The sequence below is a fragment of the Urocitellus parryii genome, chromosome 9, assembly GCF_045843805.1.
Source record: "Urocitellus parryii isolate mUroPar1 chromosome 9, mUroPar1.hap1, whole genome shotgun sequence".
Lineage (NCBI taxonomy): Eukaryota > Metazoa > Chordata > Mammalia > Rodentia > Sciuridae > Urocitellus > Urocitellus parryii.
The window spans coordinates 77,117,174-77,142,861 of record NC_135539.1 but is presented as its reverse complement, the minus strand read 5'-3'; the positions used below and the strand labels follow the sequence as shown (position 1 = coordinate 77,142,861).

The 25,688-nt window shown below is 47.0% G+C and overlaps 1 protein-coding gene and 1 non-coding gene across 3 annotated transcripts in view; both read left to right on the top strand.

The window, feature by feature from the left end:
* Positions 1 to 25,688, top strand: part of Pfkp (phosphofructokinase, platelet) — a 55,895-nt gene that overhangs the window by 26,595 nt on the left and 3,612 nt on the right. For both annotated transcript variants that reach the window (XM_026412639.2, XM_077802317.1), the window contains 14 exons: positions 324 to 368; positions 588 to 696; positions 4,006 to 4,101; positions 5,278 to 5,370; positions 5,899 to 6,024; positions 7,690 to 7,754; positions 8,239 to 8,308; positions 8,541 to 8,687; positions 11,353 to 11,423; positions 13,477 to 13,564; positions 14,290 to 14,442; positions 22,957 to 23,121; positions 24,731 to 24,792; positions 25,318 to 25,429. In XM_026412639.2, coding sequence (XP_026268424.1) covers positions 324 to 368; positions 588 to 696; positions 4,006 to 4,101; positions 5,278 to 5,370; positions 5,899 to 6,024; positions 7,690 to 7,754; positions 8,239 to 8,308; positions 8,541 to 8,687; positions 11,353 to 11,423; positions 13,477 to 13,564; positions 14,290 to 14,442; positions 22,957 to 23,121; positions 24,731 to 24,792; positions 25,318 to 25,429 — 1,402 coding nt within the window. The remainder of the gene's footprint in view (positions 1 to 323; positions 369 to 587; positions 697 to 4,005; positions 4,102 to 5,277; positions 5,371 to 5,898; positions 6,025 to 7,689; positions 7,755 to 8,238; positions 8,309 to 8,540; positions 8,688 to 11,352; positions 11,424 to 13,476; positions 13,565 to 14,289; positions 14,443 to 22,956; positions 23,122 to 24,730; positions 24,793 to 25,317; positions 25,430 to 25,688) is intronic.
* LOC113200252 (small nucleolar RNA SNORD103/SNORD85) lies at positions 24,990 to 25,048 on the top strand. The gene has a single exon (XR_003303019.1). It is a non-coding gene; the product is annotated as a small nucleolar RNA SNORD103/SNORD85 (small nucleolar RNA).

Here is a 25,688-nt window from a genome sequence, read left to right as displayed (position 1 = left end):
GCACCTGACTTTGCCCAGCACATCATCACCTTTGAAAGAGCATAGAACAAATGTGTAAGTTAGTCTTAGGCTCAAGCAGCAGGTGTAGAGTACGTGCTTAGAACCTGCAATTGCTGCTTATACCCCTCTGCTCATAAGAGTCTGAAATACTGTTATAGTGGCATTTTCTTTTGTAGAAAATGAGTCATTTTTTTGGAAGCTTGGGTACCTGCCATCATTAGGCAGCAGACTTTGTCTCACCTGGCTGGAAGAGTACTTTTCTGTTCACTTTCCATACTGTTCCCAGTGGAGGTGACTGGATTTTCCCTTTTTTATCTTTCCAGCCACCAGAGGACCTTCGTTCTAGAAGTGATGGGGAGACACTGTGGGTATGTATCTGCAGACATGATTTAAGTGGAAAACACCTTTCATTTGTCTCCTCCAACGTCCTCCACCCCATATTGTGTGGCTCCCAGAGAAGCCAGCATCTCCTGGTTCAAGTCCAGTGTGACATCTGACCTGGCTTGTTGTTGTGCTTGGGTGCCTGTGGTAGGCCGGCTGGAAGGTTCCTGCTCCGTGTATTCATCCTGTCATTTTGTTTTATGTAGGTACTTGGCCTTGGTGAGTGCCTTGGCCTGCGGAGCAGACTGGGTATTCCTCCCAGAGTCTCCACCAGAAGAGGGCTGGGAGGAAAACATGTGCGTCAAACTCTCAGAGGTAATTGGTGATTTTGCCATGCATGGCCGGGGGATTCTGGCTGTTGCTTTAGTTAGGATCTGTAATGGCCTTTGGGATTGCCAAATTGGACAGCTCTTTAAACAAGTGAAAACTTGCTGATATTAAACAAAGCAAAGCCTGTTGCAGAGAAGCCTCCTCTGTGGGCTGTCCACGTGTCTGTTCCCTCCTGAAGTGCCAGGAGGGAGCAGCTAGCATAGCCCTTGGTTGCTTTTCATTCAAGGTAGTGATCCTAGTTTGAGAAGTGAATTCCATGGGATTATGGCTATTAAAGGAAGCCAGATTTGGAAAGAGAATCTGTTTGTTGGCTTTGCTACCTCCGTGTGCCCAAGCGTGAACAGACCCTTGTTCACCTCTCCAGTTTTAGTTTGCCCAGAACACTAGGAGTCAGGTATTGTGGCATTTCCTTCTCCAAGGTATGGGATCTGGAGGTTTGCCTGTTTGCTGATTGACATGAGCCAGGCTTCTTTCTTCCTCTGTCCAAAGTGAGCTGCACATTTGTCTCTCATACTGTGGCTGTTTGTGTGGCTTGTTTGCCTCCAAGAAGGCTTAATACTTAGGGTATTAGAGGTCTCACTTAAGACTATGATTAGCTTTTAGGATAGCATCTCAATATGTGGGTTAATCCCCCATCTATTTTGTAGTACTAGGGATTGAGTCCAGGGGCCCTCTATTACTGAGCCACACTCCTAGCCTTTTATTTTATTTTGAAACAGTATCTTGCTAAGTTGCTGAGGCTGGCCTCGAACTTGCAATTCTCCTTCCTCAGCCTCCTGAGTCATTGAGATTATAGGTGTGTGCCACAATGCCTGCCTTCCTTCTCTTATTTTTATAATCGTTATTAATTGTTCAATAGGTAAATTGTGCAAGCACTGTGTCACAGACCAAATTTAGTTGTATTCAGCAAGTGCATACATAGTGCCTGTGAGAATGGCCACGTGTTCAGTAAGGCTTTGACACAAGAGCCTACGTTAAAAACTATTGAGTAAAGCTGAACTGTAGCTAGGGGAAATCATGCATCCTTTTGAAGTTCAAGCTGTTAGTTGACATAGTACAAATACTGCCATTTAAGGAAGAGGTTCCCTGGTCCCTGGTTCTGACCCAGGGGACATAAGCAGCATCTTCATTGGGCTTGGATTTCATGAGATGTAGGTCCTACTCCTTTTAACAGGCATGTTCACTGGGCCCTGGGGAATATGCAATGAATTATACAGGACTTTTCTTCTGAGATCTCTGTGCTCAGTGAGCTTGGCCAGTCAGGTATCTGGCCTGATCCTCAGTGACATTGTAGGCCACAGGTCCACTGACAGCCCTTCAAGGAAGACTCTGGGAGGCTAGTTAGAAAGAAAGTCTGCAATAAGATTGGTTCAGTCATTTGTTTTCTAGATACTTCCCTCATATTTGCAGGTGATTAAACTGTGTTGTCTCATCAACAAATCTAGTTGAATTCCACACTTACACACTGCACTGTCAGGTATGACCAGAGAAGGGACACTGGCATCCCCCTTAGGCTTTGGCAGAGGCAGGACTGATGGTCTGAAGTAATCCATATTTGGAAACACTTGATATCATTCTGTCATTTATTCTTAATTGATCATCAATGCCCCACTGCAAGAATTTTTTCCAATATTTTGAAAAATAAATTAGCCTAAGAAACAAGCCCTCAAATGCCTCCAAGCTGTATGTATTTTAAAATTTATTACACCTTTCTGAGACATCAGAATTCCTAGGTTGAAACCTTGGCTCTACCACTCAACGGGTAGTTTAGGACAAGTAACCTCACCTTCCTGCATCCAGTTTCTCTGCTGTAATTTGCAAAATCCTTAGTGATTTTGCAGAGTCAGTGAATGCATTCGTCCAATCCAGGTACAGGACAAGGAGGTGATCCATAAATGACAGAGGCAAGGAGGCTGTCTTCCCACTTCAATGTCCTGAGGACTGTGGTTTGTAATCAGTCCAGAATGGTGTGTTTGATGGTTGTTTAGCCAACCAGTTATTTATGGAAATTGTTATCATCTCTGCTTTTTCTCTTTTAAGCAAGGCTGAAGTTATCACTCTGTACTTTGAACCCATAAGAAGTTGCTTCTGCATAGCAAATTCTTCAAAACATAGCACATTTCATATCCATCAAGAATGAAAACAGAATATGAGTTTAACACTGATGTTGTCAGAGTGAGCCATGTTAGAACAACCCGCCTTACCCTGGTTCTGGCAGGGTTGGCTGCAGTCATGGCCAGGGGTCCTCACAGCTACCACTGACACTTTCTACAGAATGGTCTTTAATTTGGGACCTTACAGAAATGTATCCTTAAGAATGAGTTAATCTCCCTCATGCAGTGGTTGCTACATGTTATGGTTCATTAAAGGCTCACGGGACTTCTGTAAGTATCTAAGACAGTGCCACCAACAGTACCAACTAGAGAGTCCAGACAGCATGAGTGGACACTAAGGTACAGCTGCCCAAACCCTCTGTCTGGGCTATGGATCTGCATTATTCAGGTTTCTGTTGTTGTGACAAATCACCTGAAGAAATCAACTTTAAAGGAGGAAAGGTTGATTTTTGGCTCATGGTTTCAGAGGTCTCAGTCCATGGTTCGGACTGCCTGGCAGAGGAGGGGATAGGGTCCCAGTGTCCCTTCCGTGGAACACCCCCATTGACCTATTTCTATCCCTTGGCCTCTCTTTAAATGTCCCACCACATCCCAGTGGTGTTTTGGGGTGGGAGCAGGCCTTCAACACATGGAACTTTGGGACATTACAGATGTAGACTGTCACAGGGTCCTTTCCCGCCTTCTTTTCGTGCCCCACCCGTCCACTTCTCTGCATGTGCACAGTCCTGTTCATCACAGTGGCAGCAGATTCCTGGCCCAACATAGGAGTGGGCTGTGTTGGGGATGGGGGCTCTTGGAGAGTGGCAGGAAGCCCCGAGTGTAAAGGAGACCAGACGTGGTTTGCAGGGAGACACAGCTCAGGAGTCCAACCTATGTGGGATCCACCTCCCTGTTGTGGCCTGTCAGCAAGTTGGCACTCTACCCCTGCCTTGGCTGGCTGGGGGTTCAATTCTGACCAGTGTTTGCAATGCCACCTAAGCCATTAAGTCCCACGGAGACCCCCAGCCTTCCCTGCTGTCACTCAGGCTACCTAATTCCTTCAGTGTCATCGAGAAGCACTTCTTGAAAGGATTTCTGCCTACAAATAGGCCAGTTTACGTTGGGACAAACTTCTATGGTTTTGTTGTTGTTGTCAAAAACAGGTTAAGAATGCGAATGTTTTCATTTTCTGTTTCTTTAGAACCGTGCCCGAAAAAAAAGACTGAATATTATCATCGTGGCTGAAGGAGCAATTGATACCCAAAATCAACCCATTTCCTCTCAGAAAATCAAGGATGTAAGTTTGTATAATTTCTCATTTTTACTCTGTTGTGTACCTGGAAACAGGAGCTGTTAGCTTGATTGACAGGGTTTTGATCTAGAACACTGCATAGTACTAATCTTTTTTTTTTTTTTTTTTTTTTTGGTCCATGATAGTTTAGAGTTTTTTTCCTAATGAGTCGTAACTTCAATGGCCTGGGAAACACAGAGCTCCCAGGCCAGCACTTCTTGTGTTCTCTCTTGTGATATTCCTCAAGGCTATGTGACTCCAGCAGAAATAGGGAGAGACATATGGTGACCAAGCATGTTCTTTTGGTTAGGAAGTTCCAGCTATTGAGCATCAATTGCTCTGAGGGTGAGCAGGACTGACCACATGGCAGCTGACCTGGGCTTCTCTGTTTGCAGCAGCAGAAGTCCCTCCCCCAACCCGGAGCATCAGCTGAACACATTCTCAACAAGCTGCCTCATTGGCCATGAGTCATTGTGTCTTTACGGCCATGAAGAAAGGCAGAGTCTGGCAGGATGCTGCCATGAGGCTGGCTCAGTACATTTCTCTCACTGACTTCAGTCCCAGCACTGCACATCCATATTGAATTACTGACCCATATCTATCAAAGACATCTGCCAATGTTTGCGAAAAGTGATCCATAAAACTAAGGCAAAGATTTTCCTTCTCACTTAACTGAGATTAAATCATGGAATACTATGCCAGAAAGGGACCATGGACACAAGGCAGCCAGCCCTGCTGTTGGTAGAGAGGAGGACTCTGAGTCCTAGAGAACTTTGCCTCTGCACATCAAAAGCTGCCATTCCTTTGGGTGCAGGGCTGACAGTCCTGGGTGATGTTATTCAGATGACAGCTGTGCAAGTTGAAGCTGATTGGGGAATTGCTTACATTTTCAAAAAATATAGATACCTGAAATAGAAGCTGCTTGAAACACAGCGCTTTTTGGAAAATAAATGTTATGTTCATTAGCTAGTTGGGAGATATGTTGTTTTTGATAACAAAAGTGTTATTTCAAAAAATATCTGTTAGCTGTTCCACTGAACATTATTTAGGAACAATCATCTGTGACTTTAGTTCAGAAGAAAGAGTAGAGAAATCTCTCCTCAGCGCAGTGACTGTCTCCACAGCTGAACTGATGTGCCACATCACAGTTTTGTACCTTCTAATGGAAGTCTTTCCCTTTAGCTTGTGGTGAAGCAGCTGGGATTCGACACTCGGGTGACTATTCTTGGACACGTGCAGAGAGGAGGGACCCCTTCAGCATTTGACAGGATTTTGGTAAGTGAGGATGGCAGATGCCAATCACAAGGTCTCTGGGAAGGAAATATTTGTGGACATTTAAAGGAACCTGTTTGTCATAAAGGCTGTTGGGGAGCCCATCCCTTGAGATGCAGCAGTCTGCATCCTAAGGTTAAAGATCCTTTGAGACTTGCTCTCCTAGAGGGATTTCTCAGTTTAAAATCACCTCAGTTGATGGTGAAGTCAGTGTGCCATTTCAGAAAGGACCAGGACAATAGAACCCAAGAGGTGGAAATGCAGTGTTCTGAGTGTAGATTTCCACACGCTGGCCCGAGGGGACAGCGGGAACCCCGAGTCCAGACCCTCAGGTCTGAATACTCTCTGCTCCCTCGCTTTGTCCTGCTGCCCTCTTGCCAGTTCTCACTGGAGTCGTCGTGTTACGGGGTGGTGGACTGGAGGTGAGGAAGCAGGGTGGGAGGTGAGCACAGACATGGCAGAAAGCCTTGCCTCCTGCTGAGGATGTGGAAGAGGATGGTGGGCCATCTTTGTCCCCACTCTCATTTCCAGGCTAGTCGCATGGGAGTGGAGGCGGTCGTCGCCCTGCTGGAGGCCACCCCCGAGACCCCGGCCTGCGTGGTGTCACTGAGTGGAAACCAAGCTGTACGCCTGCCCCTGGTGGAGTGTGTGCAGATGGTAAGTGTGGCCAGTGGGTGGGCATGGAGAGGGGCTACCCATCCATGACCAGTGGGTCATAGTGTATAAAACCCATGCAGCCTCTACTCTCTTGTTTGTGAGTTGCCGTCCCAGTGGTACTCCAGTGGTAACATCCCCAAAGGTGAGTCTGCCGTCAAGAACCAGTGTGCTCTAGGGGCCTTGAGTGCCTCCTACAAGAGAAAGGATCAGGTGGCCCCTGGGCACCAGAGTCTGCTGGGAAAACAAGAGCAGGCAAATGGTCCTGCTGGGAATGTGTAGCGCTTCACAGGGAGAAGGCGTGGCATGGTGCATTTTTCCACTTTCAGTCACTCCCTGTCTGTCTGTTTGTCCCATAGGACATTCAGATCTGTGGTATGGGACACTGGAAGAGCTTCCGGTGACATTCTGGGAAGCACCATCCCCTTTGGTCCACAGGAATGTCTGAAACAGGATGGAGGAAAAATGAGTTATAAGTTTTCAACCTTTGTTCAGTAGGATGAGGTGGCAGTGAAGTTAGTTGCATTAGAAATTGCTCTTCTGTTTTTCCAAAGTGACTGTAACTTTGGTCTTTCCATTGACCCTGAGGTGAATGCCTTTCATGATATGGAGAAGTGGATAAGTAATTAAGTCAAGGGGCTTAGGCACAGTAATCCTAACACACCTTTAAAATATACTTCCCAAAGCCATGAGGAGGGAAGAAAGTCTGTATATGTGTGTGGGCATGTGTATGTATGTGCAAATGTGTGGTCATGTGTGAATGTGTGTGCGCATGTTGTGCAAGCGTGTTCATGTCCATGTCCTTGGGGACGGGAGGACAGGAAGTGTCTGGAAATGTGTGAGGGGTGATGGGCTTAAAAGGCCACAGCTCGTTGATTTTGAGCCTGTTTCTCATGTCTCATGTCTGTTCTCCTAGAGACCAGGGTGGCACAAAAAACTTGGCTCCTTCTTGAAACCATCATATTAAGGTTTTGTTACTGAAGGCCACAGTGAGCCATTTGCTGGTTCCCTGCAGTTTGTCTGGTGTTTTCCTAACCTTCTGTTTTTAATAACCTTAGACAGCTTTGGAGAGGGGTTGGGTTTTTCCTCTTATCTTACAGACCAGGAGATTGAAGTTGGGAAATGGGTAACTTGCCCAGGGTCCTAAAGTTAACTGGGATCACTGGAGCCTGTCATTCCTGTCACACCCTTTGTACTGGTGTGGCCCCAGCCCCCCTGTCTCCTCTGTCTGCTGTGAGCACACTCAGGTCTCGTACACAGGCCCCCAGAGAGGCCAGGGACTATGTTTTTCTTCTCCCTATCAGAATTAAATTAAGAAATTTTCAGAACCTTCCCTGAGAGATTGGTTTCCTCTAACTTTGCTCTTGTGGAGTGAAATCCTTGTGCATTGGAGGCCATGAACAACAGGTCCCACCTCCTCCTCCTCTTTCTGGGAAGCAGTCTGGGCTGGGTGGGTCCAGGGCTCTGAGCTCACAGCCAGGCACTGACAGTCCCACTGCTAACCACAGTGTTGGACTCCTGGCCACCTAATCTTGGGGCTGCCGGTCATCCAAAGTGAGACTGAGACCGTCCAGCTGTGGAGGCATTGACCCTTTCCGCCCAGCAATCCCTACCCGGGGACATAGTAACTCTTGGCACATCCTTATTTTTTCTTATTTCTTTTAAAAGACCCAGGATGTACAAAAGGCAATGGATGAGAGGAGATTTAAAGATGCTGTACGACTCCGAGGAAGGTGAGATATTTTGAAGAACATTCTACTTCATGAGGAATTTATATTCCTTGGGCTTGGTCGTCTAGACTGTGCTTAGAGCCTGTGCTCAATCCTTTCCCAATATGCACAAGACCTAGATAACTAGGTGGAGAAAAATAAGTTGTTTTTTGTTTTGTTTTGTTTTTAGCAGGGGTGGTTCAGACCCTAGTGAGATCAAGGTACAAGGAGACATGCTGCCTGCATTTTGAAAAGAAACTTAACAGGAACCCAAGAATGCCATTTTTCCTTAGCCTGTTTCTGAAGTAGAAAAAGACAGCCTCATAGGCCCTGTCCAGCTCCCTGTAGGACATGTGTAACATCAGGGCCTTGCGCTCCCTAAGTGGCCACTTGGGCATTTGCAGGGTATCTGGTAGGATTATTCTGTGGGGCCCTGCCCCCAAAGTGAGTTCCTTCCTGCTGTGCTCAGTGTTCTTGGCCCTCACTCAGCAAAATCCTTTCTTTTCAGGAGCTTTGAGGGCAACCTGAACATCTATAAGCGACTGGCCATCAAGTTGCCTGATGATCAGATCACAAAGGTAGGTGACTGGCCTCCGGTGCCCCGGTCCTCCCAGGGCCTGAGTGCCCTCCTGCCCCCGTGCACACAGGCCCCAGCTTAAATGCTGGCTTCTGGGGGATTATCCTTGGGCTCTGCGGCTGGCCTTCCCACTGTGACCTTGACGCTACTGTGGAATGTGGTCACCTGCGTCGTGTGGGCCAGGTGTAAGGTGTGCAGCATGCCTGATGACCTGGGCCTGCCCTCTCCTGTAGAGCAACTGCAACGTGGCTGTCATCAACGTAGGGGCACCTGCTGCTGGGATGAACGCGGCTGTGCGCTCCGCCGTGCGAGTGGGGATCGCAGACGGCCATAAGATGCTGGCTATCTATGACGGCTTTGATGGCTTTGCCAAGGGCCAGGTGAGTCTCCCCGGAGTCCCAAGGCACGTGAAACTGTCTCTACACGTGGGGAGGCCAGGCTCCCGGTGCCTTCCAACGTTTGTCATCCAGGATTCTGTGACACTGTGGTGACAGCAGGTTTTCGCTTCAGAGGTCACTTCTGCTTGAGACTCCTTCCCCGAGTTAGAGTCTGGGCCTTCAAGTTAAGCCCAACATGTGACATGTTTTCAAGTTTCCTGAAAAGGTGCTGGGTGATGGCAGTGGTGGTGACATCACGGGCGTTTGTCAGGTCTGCACTGGGCCCCGGCAGGCAGGGCACACGGTCTCTGCTGTGCCAAGCCCTCAGTGAGATGAGAAGAACAGTGCGCCCTTCTCACATGCTGGCACTGGCCCGCATTCCTCAGGATTTACATATATTAGCTCATTTCCGCATTCACCTAAATCTAAGATGTTGTCCTGATCTCACTGAGGAACCTAAGGCACAGAGCCATTGACTGACTCAACCCAGTTTCCCTGGTGTGGGACTGAAGCAGGGCGGGAGGACTGCAGAGCAGGCACCTGAGCCAGGAGCCATGCTGGCTGACACTAGCTAGCAAATTGTTTTGTTTGTTAAATTCTTACACTGCGGAGTTAAACAGGGGGCAGGGCAGACCTCAGAGAGAGGTGACAGTAGGAAGAGATCCAGTAAACCATCTAGGTTCTTAGACTGGGAGCAGTGCTGAAAAGACACTGGGGTCAAGAGGGTGATGGAGCCCAGCAGGGTTTGCATGAAGGTCCTGCCCAGCTGCTGCTGGGAACTGGATTTTAGACCAAAGGTCTGGAATAAGCAGGTGATTCCTCTGGGCCTGGTGTGCTCATCCTGGGCAGAGGAAAGGAAGTGCAAAGGCCCTTAGGTAAGGTGTTGCTGTTCTAGGGTGGTAGTGGCCATCCTGCCCGGGCAGGGGAATGAAAGGGTGGCAGAAGGGGGTGGGGATAGAAAGGAAGCTAGGGCCACATCATTGGTAGACAGTGGGGAGTAAGAAGCTTGGCTTTTATGCTGAGCTTTTATGCTAAAATGGGATGGTTTTCAGCAGGGAAGTGGTACAAACTGCTGGGCTTTGCCAGGATCCCTGGGTGTTCGTCAAAGGCAACAGCAGGGAGCACCAAGACTAATTGTGGGGAGGGGAGCAGGAAGTGTTGGTGACATTGTCCATTCTGGCAACTGCACAGACAGACATCTTCAAAGGTCTGAATGTACTTTCAGGACAGGGTTGATGGGATTTGTTCATTTAATATGCAGCTGTGGGGAACGAAAACAAAAGGGAGGAAGGGTTACTCCCCTCTGGCCTGGGCCGATGGGAGGGGTAGAACTGCAGTAATGCAATTAACCGCAGGAGAAAGCCTGGGGTTACCAGCTTGCAAGGAAATACAAGGAGCTGAGGTTTAACAAGGCTCATGAAAGATGTCCAGGAAGCAGGTGGACACTGGGGCCAGGTGTCATCAGAGATGTGGCCTAAGATGTGAGGTGGGAGGCTTTAGTGTCAAGATGATAGACTTAACAAACTTGGTGTTTCCCCAGTGGAGTGGAGGTAGGACAAGAGCAGGAGCAAAGTCCGGGGCCTTGTTGAAAGAATAGAGCCAGAGGAGCCAGCGCCAGCCCAGGAGGCAGGAGCGGCGGAGAGGTGGGGTCCAGTCACCTAATTGGCAGCCCTGAGGAGCACCCCACAGTCCCTTTCCACCTTGGGCAGCTGAAGGACAGCACCCAGTAAGATAGGGTCCCTCTGTCCTAGTCTGAGCAGCAGAGAGGGGACTAGGAACCCTGCCATCCTCAAGGGCATCTCGCTCTGCCATTGTTCCTGTTGAGGCTTTGGGAGACTTACTAGTATTAAGCTGTTCTTTGCTTTATGTAAATAATTAAGCCAGTCTCAGAGAACCAAATGCCAAATGTTTTCTCTGATAAGCAGATGCTAATTCCCAGTAAGGGGCTGGGGGTGGGCTAGGGAGAATAGAGGTACTTTGGATTAGACAGAGGGGAATGAAGGGAGGGGAGGGGGCGTGGGGGTAGGAACGACAGTAAAATGAATCAGGCATCGTTACCCTATGTGTGTATATGATCCCCCAACCCCTGTAACTACCCCACATACAACCAGAAGAATGAGAAGTTATACTCTATTTATGTATGATGTGTCAGTGTGATGTGTCAATGTATTCTACTGTCATGTATAACTCATTAGAACAAATTTTTAAAAAAGAATTACTCCCTTCAAAACTGGCAGTTATAACTTCCAACTTGTGGTTCTCAGCAGCATTATGTTGGATCCCCTCCACTATGGTCTGTTTTTCTGTCTCTGTGTGTCTCTCTCTCTCTCTCTCACACACACACACACACACGTGCGTGTTTGTTGATGCATATGGGCCTGGATAGGCACACTGGAGTGGGATGATATCTTTATTTCAGATATACGTTGGCAGGAGCCCTCACAGCACATGTTAGAGGCCCCCAGGGAGTTGACATACCCAGGCACATGGTGGAAGCTGGGAGTCCTGGTCTTCACTCCCTCAGCAACACTCTTGAGAGCATGGTTTTGTAATGCTTCAAAATCTTCCTGGGAATGCAGCCTATTGAAGGTACAGGAATCTGAGCTCCTTTTTAAAGTGTCCCTAGTCCCTTTTATCTCTCACTTTGCTGTTTGTGTTTGCCTATCAGATCAAAGAAATCGGCTGGTCAGATGTTGGAGGTTGGACTGGCCAAGGAGGGTCCATTCTTGGGACAAAACGGTAATTGCCAAATCTTAACTCTCAACCTGCTCTCAAGGAAGAAGAAACGGGCACGTTCTAGAAGAGTGGCTGGATGTGGGTGCCTCTTCTGATATCTTGGAAGGAATTCCTAAACAAAGAGGCATTGGGGCACCTACCTGTCCTCGCTCTGGGAACCCGATTATGTTTGGGAACTGGGGGTGAGTCCCAGGGCTTGGAAAGAGAGAGAACATAGCTTTTGGACACTTTTGTCCAATCAGTTCTTCATTCCATACTTTGGAAGAGCAAAACCGCACAACTCATTGGAGGTTTCAAGAGAGGTAATCGTCACTGGGCTGTAGTAACCTGCTGTGTGAACAGGCACTAAAATCTTGCTGGAGCAGGTTTGTGGTGTTGGGAATGACACAAAGGGAACCCCATAGCGGCTCTGGGCTCATTTCCACACTTGAAAAAATAACACGAGTAATTTTGATGTGAAAATGTGTTTATCTGAATTATAGTATGCTTCAGTGTTTCCCCATAGCTGGGGGAAGGATAATCTAATGAGGTATATTATTTAATATTAAGTGAAAGTCCTTTTCATCTTTGATAATCCCAGGGGTGCACTATTAATGCCAGTCATTATTATAGTTTATATTTTGATACGGAAAGAAAGTAATTTTTAGGTAAATGTTATATAGGGTTCCATCTGATAGTGACTTATTGTCCCTAGAAAATTATCTCAACCCTTTGTTCTGCTTTAAAACTAGGACTTCCAAGATCACCTGCTGCTAACAGGGTCCCACAGGGCTGGATTAGTTCTTCAGATCGGCCTGTGTTCAGTCTTCCAGTCGGACCATGTGCCCTGGGGTTGGTTTCCTGGAAAGCTCTAGTGGAAGGAGATGTATCTTTAGGTACTTCCAGGCTTCAGCAGACTGGCCAAGACACTTCCAGCATTGGTGTGCTGGGCGTTGCTCTTGAGTCAGGAAGAACAGGTTGGGGGCTTTGGACAGATTCTAACGATGTTTCAAAATCTGCATCAGAAGGCTAGGAGGGACTTTGCAGTTAGACATATACACTCTTTTGCTCTGTTTGAGTATTTTTGCCCTACATATTTTTATAAATCTACCAAAAATATAAGTACTTTATATCCTCACATAAGCATGAAAGGAAGACAAGGGATGTGGCTGGGGATAGAGCTCAGTTGGTAGAGTGCTTGCCTCACATGCATAAAGCCCTGCATTCAATCCCCAGCACCACACAAAAACAAACAAAAATCAAAAAAATAAAAAAACACAGAAAGCAAGATAAGGGATAGGTGTTGGGTGGAACCTTGGGCAGACCATAGAGCACAGTATCGTTTGCCTGGTGTTACATTGTTGATCATGTCATTTGAAGTAGGCAACAACACAGAAGGGTACCAGCAGAGCAAGCCTGGATAGCAAGTGTAGGTGTATGAGATTAAATTATAAACTGAGTGCAGTGGCACAGGCCTGTAATCTCAACGACTCAGAAGGCTGAGGCAGGAGGATTGCGAGTTCAAAGCCAGCCTCAGCAACTTAACAAGACCCTGTCTCTAAGTAAAATATAAAACCGGGCTAGGGATGTGGTTTAGTGGTTAAGTGCCCCTGGATTCAATCCCTGGTACAAAAAAAAAAAAATTTTTTTTCTTTTTTTGAATAAAAACGTTCACAGGAAGCTACAAATTTCTATTTAGACAATTACTGTTAATAATTACAAGCTGCTTTGGTTTATTGTTTTCTAATAAGGCAGAAGGAGGCTTTTCAGGTGCAGGATTAGCTGAAGTGCTTCTTCCCAAATATTTGTGGAAAATACTCTCTCGAGATGTGACTTATGGCCACTGATGCCTTGGGTGTCCATCCCCTGGCACTCTGCTGCTGTCTCTGCAACAAAGGGTCGGAAAAAAGCAGCTAACAGTCCACTACCATAGTGCCGTAGAATGTGGCCACGATGAGAGGTGGGAGGCAAGACCTGGGGCGGAGGGGTTGCCGAGGGGCTGCAGGTGTGATGCACATGGGGGACTGTGTACAGCTGGACGGTGCCTGACCTCATCTCTTGGTCCATTTGTTTCTAGTGTCCTGCCCGGGAAGTTCTTGAAAGAGATTGCTGAGCAGATACGTGCTCATAGTATCAATGCCCTCTTGATCATTGGTGGATTTGAGGTAAGTCGTTGTCTGTTAACCTGCTTGATAGTTTTGGACATGTGACTATCGACCCTGTTTTCACACAAGCACAAAACTTGTTGGCTGCTCTTTAGGAACTTGGGTTATGGATTCTGAGGCCCCGTCTGAGGCCCCGTTGCCACTGGCTTGATTGTAATGCAGAAGAATAGCAGGTGGCCTAAGGTTGACCCAGTTCCAGGAAAGACACCTAATGTGGAAGCCAAAGCTTAACTTCTTATCTGAGATTCACCTATTTGGTGAGATCTGATTTGATTCCTGTCTATAGAAATCATTCCATCTCTTCAATGTGAAGCCCATTGGCTCTTTACAGAGGAAGGTAGTCACACGGTTAGATTTTCTTTTTTCAGTTTCTTCAGAGTCACGTGTTGGACTACAGACCTTAATTATGTACTCTTGGATAAAGATCAGTCCTGTGATAATCTTTTGATTTACTTTGAAGAAATGTAAGAACCTCAAGTAATCAGCCTCTCACCAATAAGAGTTAGTGTTCTACGTGATAATGTCCTGCTTTCTCCCCTGTAGTCAGCAAACCTCTCACCCTTGGACTGAATGTACTTCTGTGGTATCCCAATATGTACCTTGTGTGCTGTGCTGGAAGTGGCTCCCTGAGGCTCTCCTGTGCTTGCACTCCCAGCGATACCCTCTGTGCCCGCTGCGCCCCTCCCAGCTTCCTGGCCCCACAATCACACACACTTGTCTGACAGGCCTACCTGGGACTCCTAGAGCTGTCAGCGGCCCGGGAGAAATACGAGGAGCTCTGTATCCCCATGGTTATGGTTCCTGCCACTGTCTCCAACAATGTACCCGGTTCCGATTTCAGCATCGGGTCAGACACAGCTCTGAACACTATCACCGACGTAAGTGCGCGTGCCAGCAAAGCAGGCGCGCTGCTGCTAACCTCAGGCCTGCCCCTTTTATCTACCAGTGCACTAGAAATAGGCCCCAGGCAGCTGGGCAGTGCCTGCATGGGCTCAAAGAAATCTTTTGGCTTTTTCTTTTCTTTTTTTTTCCTAAGGTATATTCAAAAGCCCTTTTGCCTCTGAAAAAAATTGATCTAGTTCCTCGAAGTTTTGCAACCTCTTCTGTATAGCTGAGGCACTATCACTGCCAAGGCCATTGAATAGCTCTGAGATTTGATAACTATGAAGATTTTTGTTTGTTTTGGCGGAGCCTCATTTACTTCCAGTCTGTAAATCTTACTGTGATAAAACCTGGACCGTGGTTCTCTGCCTTGATGTCTAAGGGTGGAAATTCAATATTTGGTAATTTTATTCATTGATTATTGAATCCTCTGTTTGCATTTGTTGTGTTTTTCGCTATGCTGTCAATGTCATTTCCTCCTTAATTGGCAATTCTAAATTACAATCTAAAAATATTGATGCTGCTTTGATTTTTAATTTTTTTGCCAGAAGGCAATAAGGAAACACAGAAGTGCATTCTATGTATCATATTTGTAGTTAGCCTTGATAATTCATATGGGAGTTTGAAGATCAGTATCTAAATCAGAATACATTTGACTTAATTTGTTGTCAAATATTTCAGTTAAGTCTCTGGTTTTTATTTTCCTTGTGAGATCTAGTTCTTATGAAAGTTTTTGGAGTTTTTTTTTTAAACTCCTATCACCAAAAAACCTATTTCTAGTGCTGGTAAATAAAAGCCCAAAAGCTTTTAAGATAAGATCTCAAGGGTAAGTAATGATTAGCACTTATTTCTTGCTTTTCTCAAGTGCTTAAACTTCTTCCTGCTTTGTTACTATAGCAGTGTGATCGTGTCTGCTGAAAGTGGTGCGTGTGTATTTGCAGTCACTAACCTTTTGCTTAGATCTTGCATGTGCTTCTTGGTGATTGTTACTGTTTTTGCTGCTTTCAACTGATTTGGGCTCTGGATGGATCTTTGTGAATGTAAAGATCTGCGTCTACCACAAAATGAATTTGTCTTTTTCTTTCTCTCTCGCCTGCCTTGCCTAGATTGGGGGTCTCTGTAGACTGAGTTCCTCAGAGAAGCAGTTGGACTTGAGTTGCTTGTTTACTCATTGTCACATAGTTAAAGCTCACCTCCGGGGGGATGGATGGGGACCTGGAGGCTGTCCTTTGCCGTGGGTGGGAGCTTCTGCAGGTGCCAGCCAAGGCTTTTGTTCCCTTGATAACACACTCTTAGGCACCAAGGAAAGAGTCTCCTATCTTACGATTCTGAGCTCCTCTGCTATAAAGAACTGTTTCTTCCAAGATTGTTGAAAGAGAATAGATACATAGTTGAAAATTTGAAAACCAAAGTAAATTGGAGGACAAAACCCAAACCATCTATCCTACTTCCCTTAGAGGGAGTTTTTGTGACTTTTCTTAAATTTGGTCTTTTATTTGTTTGAGTTTCTCAAAGCTAGGTTAACCAACAATGATGTCTGAGAAAGAAAAAGAAGGAGCAGGTAGTTGATCATTCCTGAGAGCCTCAGGCATGATCACATGGCAAGGGATATGTGTGGTCTTCCTCATGTGCTGTTTCTGAGGCTCCAAGGAGCCAGGTCCTCTTTGTTCTGCCATCTCAAGGTAGGTGGCCAAGGCTGGGCCAGTGACTGCTCTGATTGCTCTGGGGCCTGGAGCCTGGTGAGGGGTGAGAAAACAGCTAAGAGTCCTTCCACATGTCCTAAAGGGGTGAAGACCAAACCTGAACATGTCATTGGCTTCTTCCAAAGATATGTTTTTTGGGCAAAATGAAGTCAATTTCAGTCGTTTTGATTTGGGGTTAAACTGGGCTAGGCTAGTCATAACCACGAATCCTCTGCAGGAAATGGGGCATGCAGCACTCTACACAGGTCACCCGGGGTCCCTCCTGCCACTGGTTCTGGTGGGTCAGGGCCCAAAGCAAGTTAGTATCATCTCACTCACGTTATTGGTAGCATAAAGCCGGTGTCCTACACAGGCCCTAGGAGCTCCCTGCACACTCACATCTAGGTACTCTGTTTCTACTGGTGTGATGTCTGCTTGGCCCTAGATGGCCTTCGCATTTAAAATCCATGGGCATCTCCAATACCAAATCACTCCTTTTGTTCAGGGAGCTTGGCGATTCTCAGCTGTGGATGGTTTTGCACCAAGGGGCATTTTGAGCATTGAAGGGTATTTTGGATTGCTGCAGCCAGGAGAGAGACTGCTTCTGGCATCTCATTGGCCAAGACCAGGGATGCTGCTCAGTGTCCTGGGAGGTATAGGACAGTCTCTACCACAGGGAGTGATCTGGCTCAGGATGTCAACCCTGTTGAGGCTGACAAACCCTGAGCTAGTCTTATGTGATACAGATATCATTGTCTTTGGATAACCAATTATTGTTTTCACTGATCCTTTCCCACTTGGTAGCAGTGATGCTCAGCTTGCAGATGCATCCCTTCAAGGGGATCTCAGGAGCTGAAGTGTCCGTGGGTCTTCTGGATAGAGCAAAACCCACACAGTACCTCAGAGCAGGCATTTAGAAAACTCTCCTGAGGTAGCTGTAGGCTTTTCTGTTGAACTTACTTTTTATTCCTCCACAATCGTACAGCACTTTGTTCCTGGCAACAACACAATCAAAGCAAGCTAAGCACGAGCTGTTGTTGCCACAAAGGTGGCAGTGACTACAGCCCTGCCCATATCCCTGGTCAGTGATGATGACCATGAAATTGAAAACCATGACTAGGTCCCTATCTGATTGCTCTGGGCCCTGGAGCCCGGTGAGGGGTGAAAAAAACAGCTAAGAGTCCTTCCACGTGTCCTAAAGGGGTGAAGACCAAACCTGAACGTGTCATTGACTTCTTCCATGACTGTGCCCCATCTCTTCTCTCGGTGTGGGTAGCTCTATCCAGGGTAGCTTGATGGTGTCTTAAAGTGTCCACCCTGGAGCCCTGAGCAGGGCAAGTCACTGGTGTTCACTCAGGATCTGCAGGCAAGACTTGCTTGTGTGTCTTTGGAGTGTCCTACCTCCCTGGGCAGGGGGCTGTCGTGTCCAAAGTTTTCCTCTCATTTGCTTAGAGATTGAAGGAGACAAAAGGAGCAATGGGAAACAGAAGGTAGGAAGTGCTACAGCAGTACCACTGCCATCGGAGGTTTCAGGAGAAACAAAGTCACTAACCCTGCTGCTCACCTGCCGCCTCCTCCACCCGACCCCAGCTGGCCCACGGAGAGCACTCTGTCCGGGGCCATGGCCTATGTCCCTTTGACTTCCAGCAACAGCTTTCTCAGAGAGACAGCTGCTTTCTCCACAGCCTGTCCTCAACTGACCCAGAGCTAGAAAGTGCTGAGGAGCCCATCAAAAGAGTATGGGTACTGGCCAGTGGGTTCCCCCAGATGAACAAGTGCTGTGCTAACTGCCACACCAAAGCTGGATAGGCAGAGGCCACACAGAGACTAGCCATGGGCCCAGCTTGGGTGGAAGCAGAGGATCAGGGCTGAGTGGGGGGCCACATGTGGGCACCCTGCTCCTGTTTCGTTCATCGTCATCCAGTGCAAATGGCCCCATGTCACCTCCAAACTAACTGCTCCAAGGACTAACCTGCACAGGTCCACGGCTCATTGTCCAGAATCCTCAGGCTGCACATTTTGGGTCACAGAAAGGCAATACAGAAGGACAAGGGCAATGACTCAGTGGCAGAGCACTTGGTAACATGCACAAGGTTCTGGGTTCATCCCCAGCACCAACAAAAACAAAGGCAATTCAGGGCATACCCTGTTACCATAGAAGTTTCTGCAGAACACTGAGAAGATGTATTAAGTAGGACCAAAAAAGACTATAACTGGGTCAGATTTGCCAGCAAATGTTTCATAAAAATACCTTGTTCTGTTGGAGGCTGCTTGGATTTAGGAACTATGGGTAAGTGGACCTGTATCCTACTACTAATTTGGTTACCTCTCCTGAGGCAGAGAGTTCAACCTCTGTCTAGGGGCTGAATAGCTCACCTTTTGACATCAAAGCCAGATCCTGCTTAATCTAAGCTCTCCCGAGGCCCCTGAAAGGGAGGCTTCCTCCAGAGGGAAGTGGATTCCCCAAACAGAGCAGTTATGCCCCTGAGCTAAGGCTGCAGGTAACGTATCTGCACGCCTTCTTCCACTTCAGCCCTCCATGGCGCCGCAGTGCCTGCCTGCAGGTGACCCTGCTTTGCATCTGTGATGCCAGTCATTTGATGTCGACCTCACAGCCCTGTGCTCTCCCCACACCTCCCTGCAGAAGTTACAGGATTGGTGTTGCGCTTAGACTTCCCAGCCTAATCAGCTCTCCCACTCGCTTTGAGATGCCAAGAAATGAGCTGCTGACGGTCTAATGACTAACACACTTGTGCCGCCTCCACCCCTGCTTTGCTTCGTGCCTGCTTTGCTGCTGCCTTGCACCACCAGACTCCACTGCTTGTGGCCGCTGCTGCGGGACACGGGGGAGGAGGTCGGGCTGCACCCTGTGGCCCCGTGTTGTTGGAGCTTGCTCTGCTCCTGCAGTGCTCATCCGGCCCTGTGGGCTCTGTAGCCCTGCATGAAGCTGCTTCCCACTGGCGACTCAGGCCCCTCTCTGTCACATCCCTGGAGCCACAGCCCACACCCAGTGACTGGCAGGTGACGAGCCTGTGCCTGCTAACTGCCGTGGCCCTGCTGCTTCAGGCTTACTCCGGGGCGATCATGATGGCTAATGCTCGCGACAGCCATGAGGAGTTTTGCATCCCTGTGTGCGTTCTGCCTGCTACCATTAGCAACAATGTCCCAGGCACAGACATAAGTATTGGCTCTGATACTGGCCTGGATGCAGTGGTTGAGGTAAGAGAACTCTGTCGGCTTTTGCTTTGTTGTGTTTAACAATTTGACTCTTCTGCCTTAAGAACATCGCTGTGAGGTCCAGCTCTCATTTCCAGTTCTCAGTTCCCCTTCACTCCCTGCCTTCCCCCAAGTGGACATTGAAGGGAAACCCACCCACTTAGTCTCTTAGGATAAATGGGCCAAATTTATTATTACTTTTTTGTTTCCTACGAGATTGGCTTTATGTCACATTTTCTGTAATAAGGTAATTTTTCCTAGTTTCTCGCAGGGAGAGCCTGTTTGTATTGACTGAAAGTGAGATGTTGTATAAAGCCCTTTGCATAATGTTTCTGCACCACATAAACAAGGTGAGCTGTGGCCATCCTTTCTGGTGAGGCCTGCTGCTCCTGCCTGAATTTGAATAGCTAGAGATGTGACCTTAGCGGAACATCACAGAACAAGGCATGGGAGCGTGCGGAAAGGGGGCTTAGGTACCTGGTAAGTATGAGGACTCCAAGATGAAGCAGTGCTCATCTGCACAAAAGTGGGATCCACTGCCTGGAAGCACAGTCTTCCTAGAGAGATGAAGAGGCTCCCTAGGAGCTCACTGACTGCCGCACTCTGTGGGTAGGGACTAATCCAGCAGGTGCCAGTGACCACATTGCAGCATGTGTGACGTGCTAGGCCTTCATGGCCTGTGACTCCTTTACATTAGACCTGAGAATATTTGGTAGCTCCAAAGGCCTTTGCTGCCTAGACTGTTCCTCACCAAGGATGAGAAAAAGGATGGTGGCCAAGCACGCTGGTAACTTCTGACTCAGTGTGTCCTGTGGGCCTCTTAAGACATTCATATCTGAGTTAGTTCAGAGTTTGCAATGAAAAGTCATGACTGTTGGAGAGTTTCTTTAGCTCAACTCGGTACAGAACTTCAGAAAATAGCAGTTTTATCTGAGGTTTTTGTTCTGGGTTGAATTAGAATGCAGGAAAAGGAGAGGACCTCCCCCCCTCCACCACACACACACACACACACACACACACACACACACACACACACTTGGGCCAAGTGTCTCAACTTTCCACTAGAATCCTAGCATTTGATTCTTGAACCGATGGAAACATCCTCGTTATTGCCTTCTGGCACTGGTTCTTGTGCCTCCAGAGGCCCCAACTCATAACCACCAGGGTCAAGGCTCCCTTGGACCCCACTTATCCTTCTTGGAATTCTGGTTCTTTGCATGTTAAATAAGAGCCCAGATAAACCAGTAAAATAGCTCCTCATCACTGAACACTGTTAGGGCCCAGGACAGTGCCTAGGCCTTACTCTCTTTGAACACCTGAGCTAGTTTAGACTGCTCAATTTGCAAGTAGCACAGAACTACCCGTGTTCACTGACCGGAAATGAGACTTGCTGGCTCCCTGCCAGCAGACAGTGGCACCGGCCCCTCCTGACCCCTGCGCAGTCGCTGCCCCTATTCAATCACTGGTCCCTGGAGTTCAGCAGTCAGCCAGCTAGTCAGAAAAATATGACTTCCTAGCTTGTTAGCAGAGCAAGACTGTGTCCCCACAGTACAGCCCACTGTCTTTCCTTCTGCCTTAATGCTATAGTAAACCCCTCCTTATCTTTTCACCTTTCATTTATAGTTTTGAAAACCCAGTGTAAAAATACTAAGGGTATTTAAACTATAGCTTGTAGTTTTTCTTCTAGTACAAATCTTCCCAGAAATTTTCCCCAGGGCTGTGTCCCCTAGTGACTTCACTCTCCATTAAGTGCTCTGGAGACTAGTTTAGGGAATCCTGTATGATGGGCTCTGGACTGGTTGATGACATGGGCCAGTCTATTTCATATGTGCATCTATTTTATTCTGTGACATTGACTGAGTACTTAGCTCAGCACTGGAGCTGCTGACTGTGCCACAGTGGGTAAGCCCAGCCCAGGATGCCTGCCCTTGTGGAATCTAGTGAGGAAGAGACACCCAAATCAAATACCTTCACAAGTAACTGCAGGACCTTGTCCTGGGGTGGTTTCTATCAGGAAAGGGCACCCAGTGTCACAAGAGCCCCTACAAGAGAGAACTGTAGAATCCTAGAGATTAGACAGTTTTCCTGAAGAAATGACATTGAACTGGGTCAGAGGGAAGGAGGGAAGAAGGTATCTATGAGTTTCCTGTTGTTGAAGTTACTGTGCATGTGCCAGTGTACTCTCAAGAAGCACTCGCTATTTTCTACGTCTCTGAAGGCAGAAGTTGGGGAGCTGACGTCAAGGTGCAGGCGCTGGGTGCCTTGGCCCCTGGCCTTTCCTCCTTCCTCCAGGCCAGCATGAGGAATATTGCTCAGTGCTTACTGGTCTGCCGCTGCTGTGTCCCATCTCCTCTGACTCCCCCTTGTAAGGACCCATGTAATGGCATTTACGGGCTACCTGGATAATCCTTAGCTTAATTTGTAGATTCTAGGATTAGAATCAGGATCCCTCTGGGGGCTTCTATGCAGCCCACTACATGCCCAGAGTGTACGAAGACCACCAAGACAATCCAAGTGCAGCATGTCTGCAAATCAGGACGGGGGCTGGAGCCAGGAGTGGACCTGACCATGGGAGCTGGTAGGCCAGGGGTTCCATCTCAAGGTTTTGAGCTGTACTTGAAGTAGTTGGTGGAAGATTTTGAGTAAAGCAAGAAGTTGATTAGATTTGGATTTTAAAGTTGGATCTCAGTTTTGTGTGAATAGATTGGGTGCTGGGGCCAGGGTTAGAAGTTTTGGCAGAGCACTGAGGAAATAAATGGCACCTAGATCTGTGCCCCAGGTGGGAGGCAGCAGTTGGATGTTCCCTGGATGTTCCTGAGTTGCTTGCCAGGAGCCTGGAAGTTGGATGAAAGACGTTTCATTTTGAGACCAGTTGTCCATGTATCTGGAAGACTTCTCTGGATGCCTTTAAGAAACTACTTACTGTCTGTCTCTGACTAGAGGTACCCCTAAACATGATGTAGCATACATGCCAGAACTAAAGGTGAATAAAACCCCATGGCACAGACAGCTTTTCAAAAATAGTGTAGTGATTTCCATGAACTAAGCTGGATAGTTGGCATTTGCATAAAATCTAGATTTGCACTAGCAAGGGCTCACTCGGTGTGGTGGCACACGCCTATAATCCCATCAGTTTGGGAGGCCGGGACAGGAAGATTGTGATTTCAATGCCAGCCTCAGCAACTCAGGGAGACCCTGTCTCAAAATATTAAAAAGGGCTAGGGATGTGGCTCTCAGTTTAAGTGTCCCTGGGTTCAATCCCTAGTATCAAAACAAGGATAAAAGCAAAGGTGAACTGTCTTGAGTGACCATCTTCCCCATCACCTCCTAAGGCACCCAGGAGAAGGACAGTGGCCAGGCCTCCACCATAGGTGATCATAGCTTCTAGGTGGCCCTGGTAAATAAATGCAGAGGCTGGCTCAGGTTACTGAGGCAAGGTCCAGGCAGCTATGCATACTGTTCCTCGCTATGTCCAGTGCTCATGACTGCTCACTCGGGCTTGGTGGAGGGACTTGCTATACCTCTTGAGGGGCGCAAGGCTCTAGGCTGGTGCACATCTGGCACTGGCCAGTGGCCTGACTTGGAATGACTGATCTCCTTTTCTATGACCAGACATGTGACAGAATCAAACAGTCGGCCAGCGGGACCAAGCGTCGAGTGTTCATCATCGAGACCATGGGGGGCTACTGTGGCTACCTGGCCAACATGGGGGGCCTCGCAGCTGGAGCTGATGCCGCCTACATTTTTGAAGAGCCATTTGACATCAGAGATCTGCAGGTACATAAAAGGGTCAGGCCCCCATGAGCACTGTTTAGTTCAGAATCCATGTGGTACCGCTAAGTTCATAATCACATTTGTCACTGATTGCGTTTTTAGGGGATAGAGATGGTGTTGTAAAATATCCAAAGCTGTATGCTCTTCAGTTATTGCCTTGTTTTATTCAGATCCTGTGACTTTAGTATCGGGAGCTCTTTTGATGGGTGACAATGAACAGAGTCGAAGGACACCTTTTATTCCTGTGTGTGAAAACAGGCTTGTGCAGAGATTTCATCTCTTTTATGTTTTTTCTCATGTGTGACATAAGTCACCGAAAGGTGATACTTGTTTAATGGGATCCAATATGTTGAGCAGGCTTATTATGTATGACCTCAGTCCCAGGCCTCTGGAATCTTTGTGGATCCAAGGGTGGGGAGTTTGTGGTAGCTGGAGGGTGGTCTTTGCCCTGCAGTGCTGGGGACCTGTACCGGTTGATGAACCTACATTGCACATCATGGCCCCCAGGCCTGACTGACACAAGGACTTACTGGGTGTTGCTGTAGCTCTTTTAAAATCCTAAGATCTGCGATGACTGACAAAGGAGGCTTAAAGCTTCCCAATTCCTTTAGTTCGTTCAGGCCAATGGCTGGTTCGGCCAGTCCTTCCAGGCTCTTCCTTGACTGGCCCCAGCCTGGCCAGAACCAGGCTGCTGGATTGGAGGAAGGACCGGTGGGCATCTGGCAGAGCTGGTGGCAGCTTCAGTGCCCGCAGCAGGTGGTCACGGATTGGGTGGGGAGGTGGGGCTAGGCCCAGTCATGAACCATTCAACTTTGCAAAAGGATAAGCAGGGACAGATGAGACAAGTTGAGCCACTGTTTTTAAGCAAGTTATGTTATGTTTCTGAACTGAATCAAGTAATGAGATGTTTGGTGACATGGACATTGCATGAATTTATTGACAATATTGAACTGTTAATACTTGAGGTCTCTCTAAAGACAATGCCTTATTGGCACTTATGGCTCCTGGCACATGGTAGATGGTTAAGAAATGTAATTATGACAAATTCAGTGACTCATTTTTTAGGATGAGTCATTAGGAAATTACCGCCCTTTAGTAATCTTCCTTGCATGGACTGAAATGTTTTTTGCACATTCTTTCAAGACCGATTTTCTTAAGAAAATTTATGTATGCACGAGCCTATAAAATGTTACCTTGGTCAGAAAATGTTTATTAAGCATTTGTATGAGATTCTATATAAAGTCAGGCAACAGGTAGTTATTTTCTGAGAGCTCTAAAAAAATAGTGTATAGATAATTGTATAAACATTAGGCAAATTCACAAAATAAAATAAATACTTTAAGAAGGAAATCCATTTATTTTGGAAAGCATTTCTTGTGGAAGTTATGATTTTCACTCACTAAATAAATATGCCCAATAACACAGCCCTGTTGCTACCCTATATATTATTATCTTGATTATTTGTCTCCTGTAGTCTCCCACGAATAAATAAATAAATGTAAGCTATAAACCATCTCTCTCAATTGCTGTTATATTCTAGCACTTAGGATCTTGGAGTAGGCACATAGTGTCTAATAATTTGATTGTCTGATGAACAAAATATTCTTTCTAGTCCAATGTGGAACACCTGACAGAGAAAATGAAGACCTCCATCCAGAGGGGTCTTGTGCTCAGGTAATGAAACAGTATTTCTAATCTTACTTCCTTTTTAGGCCTAGGTTCTTAGAATCTCTCTTGTGATATGAAACCTAAGGTGCACTCATTACTCCTTTGCCACTCTGATTCTCACTATAAATGCTGAAGGAACACAGACAGAAATACAGCAATTGCATGCTGTTAAAAATACACTTGCATTTAGATAGAATGATTTTTCTGGCAAGGCTGATATTTACTTGCCCTCACTTAGACCATAGCATTATTCTGAGCCAGTGTTAAAAAAATAAAGCAATGAAGGGCAATTTTGAAATTTAATTTTGCTCTGTAGTCTTTTTCTTTTCCCCATGATATCTCCCAATCATATTAAGCCCCTTGACCTTTATGAAGAAAGGGGAAAATACCTAGTCCGGGTAGGGATGAAGGATTAAGTAGCCCACCTGACAGGTGGCTGTACACCCCTGGGCTGCTCGGGTAGAGCGCTTCCCTGGAGACCCCTGCTTGCCATCACCTGGTAAATAACTCAGATGTTTCCGTTCATGGCAGGAATGAGAACTGCAGCGAGAACTATACCACGGACTTCATTTACCAGCTCTACTCAGAGGAAGGCAAAGGGGTGTTTGACTGCAGGAAGAACGTTCTGGGCCACATGCAGCAGGTAGGGCTGGAGGCCTGGGTGACATGGAGGCCTCTGTGCTACTCAAGACAAAGGCAAACTGTCTTCCAACTGATGCCTCATTGTAGCCATTTTTGGAAAAATATGTATTCAGAAGTAAATTCTAGGGTGACTAGAAATAGCAGCTGAATTACTCCATCATAGCAGTCTCACTAGCTTTAGAATTTGTTCTCGTTTATAATCATTACAGTTTATGAGTATTTTAAGAAATACTCATTATGTAAATAGTGACACTGGTTCA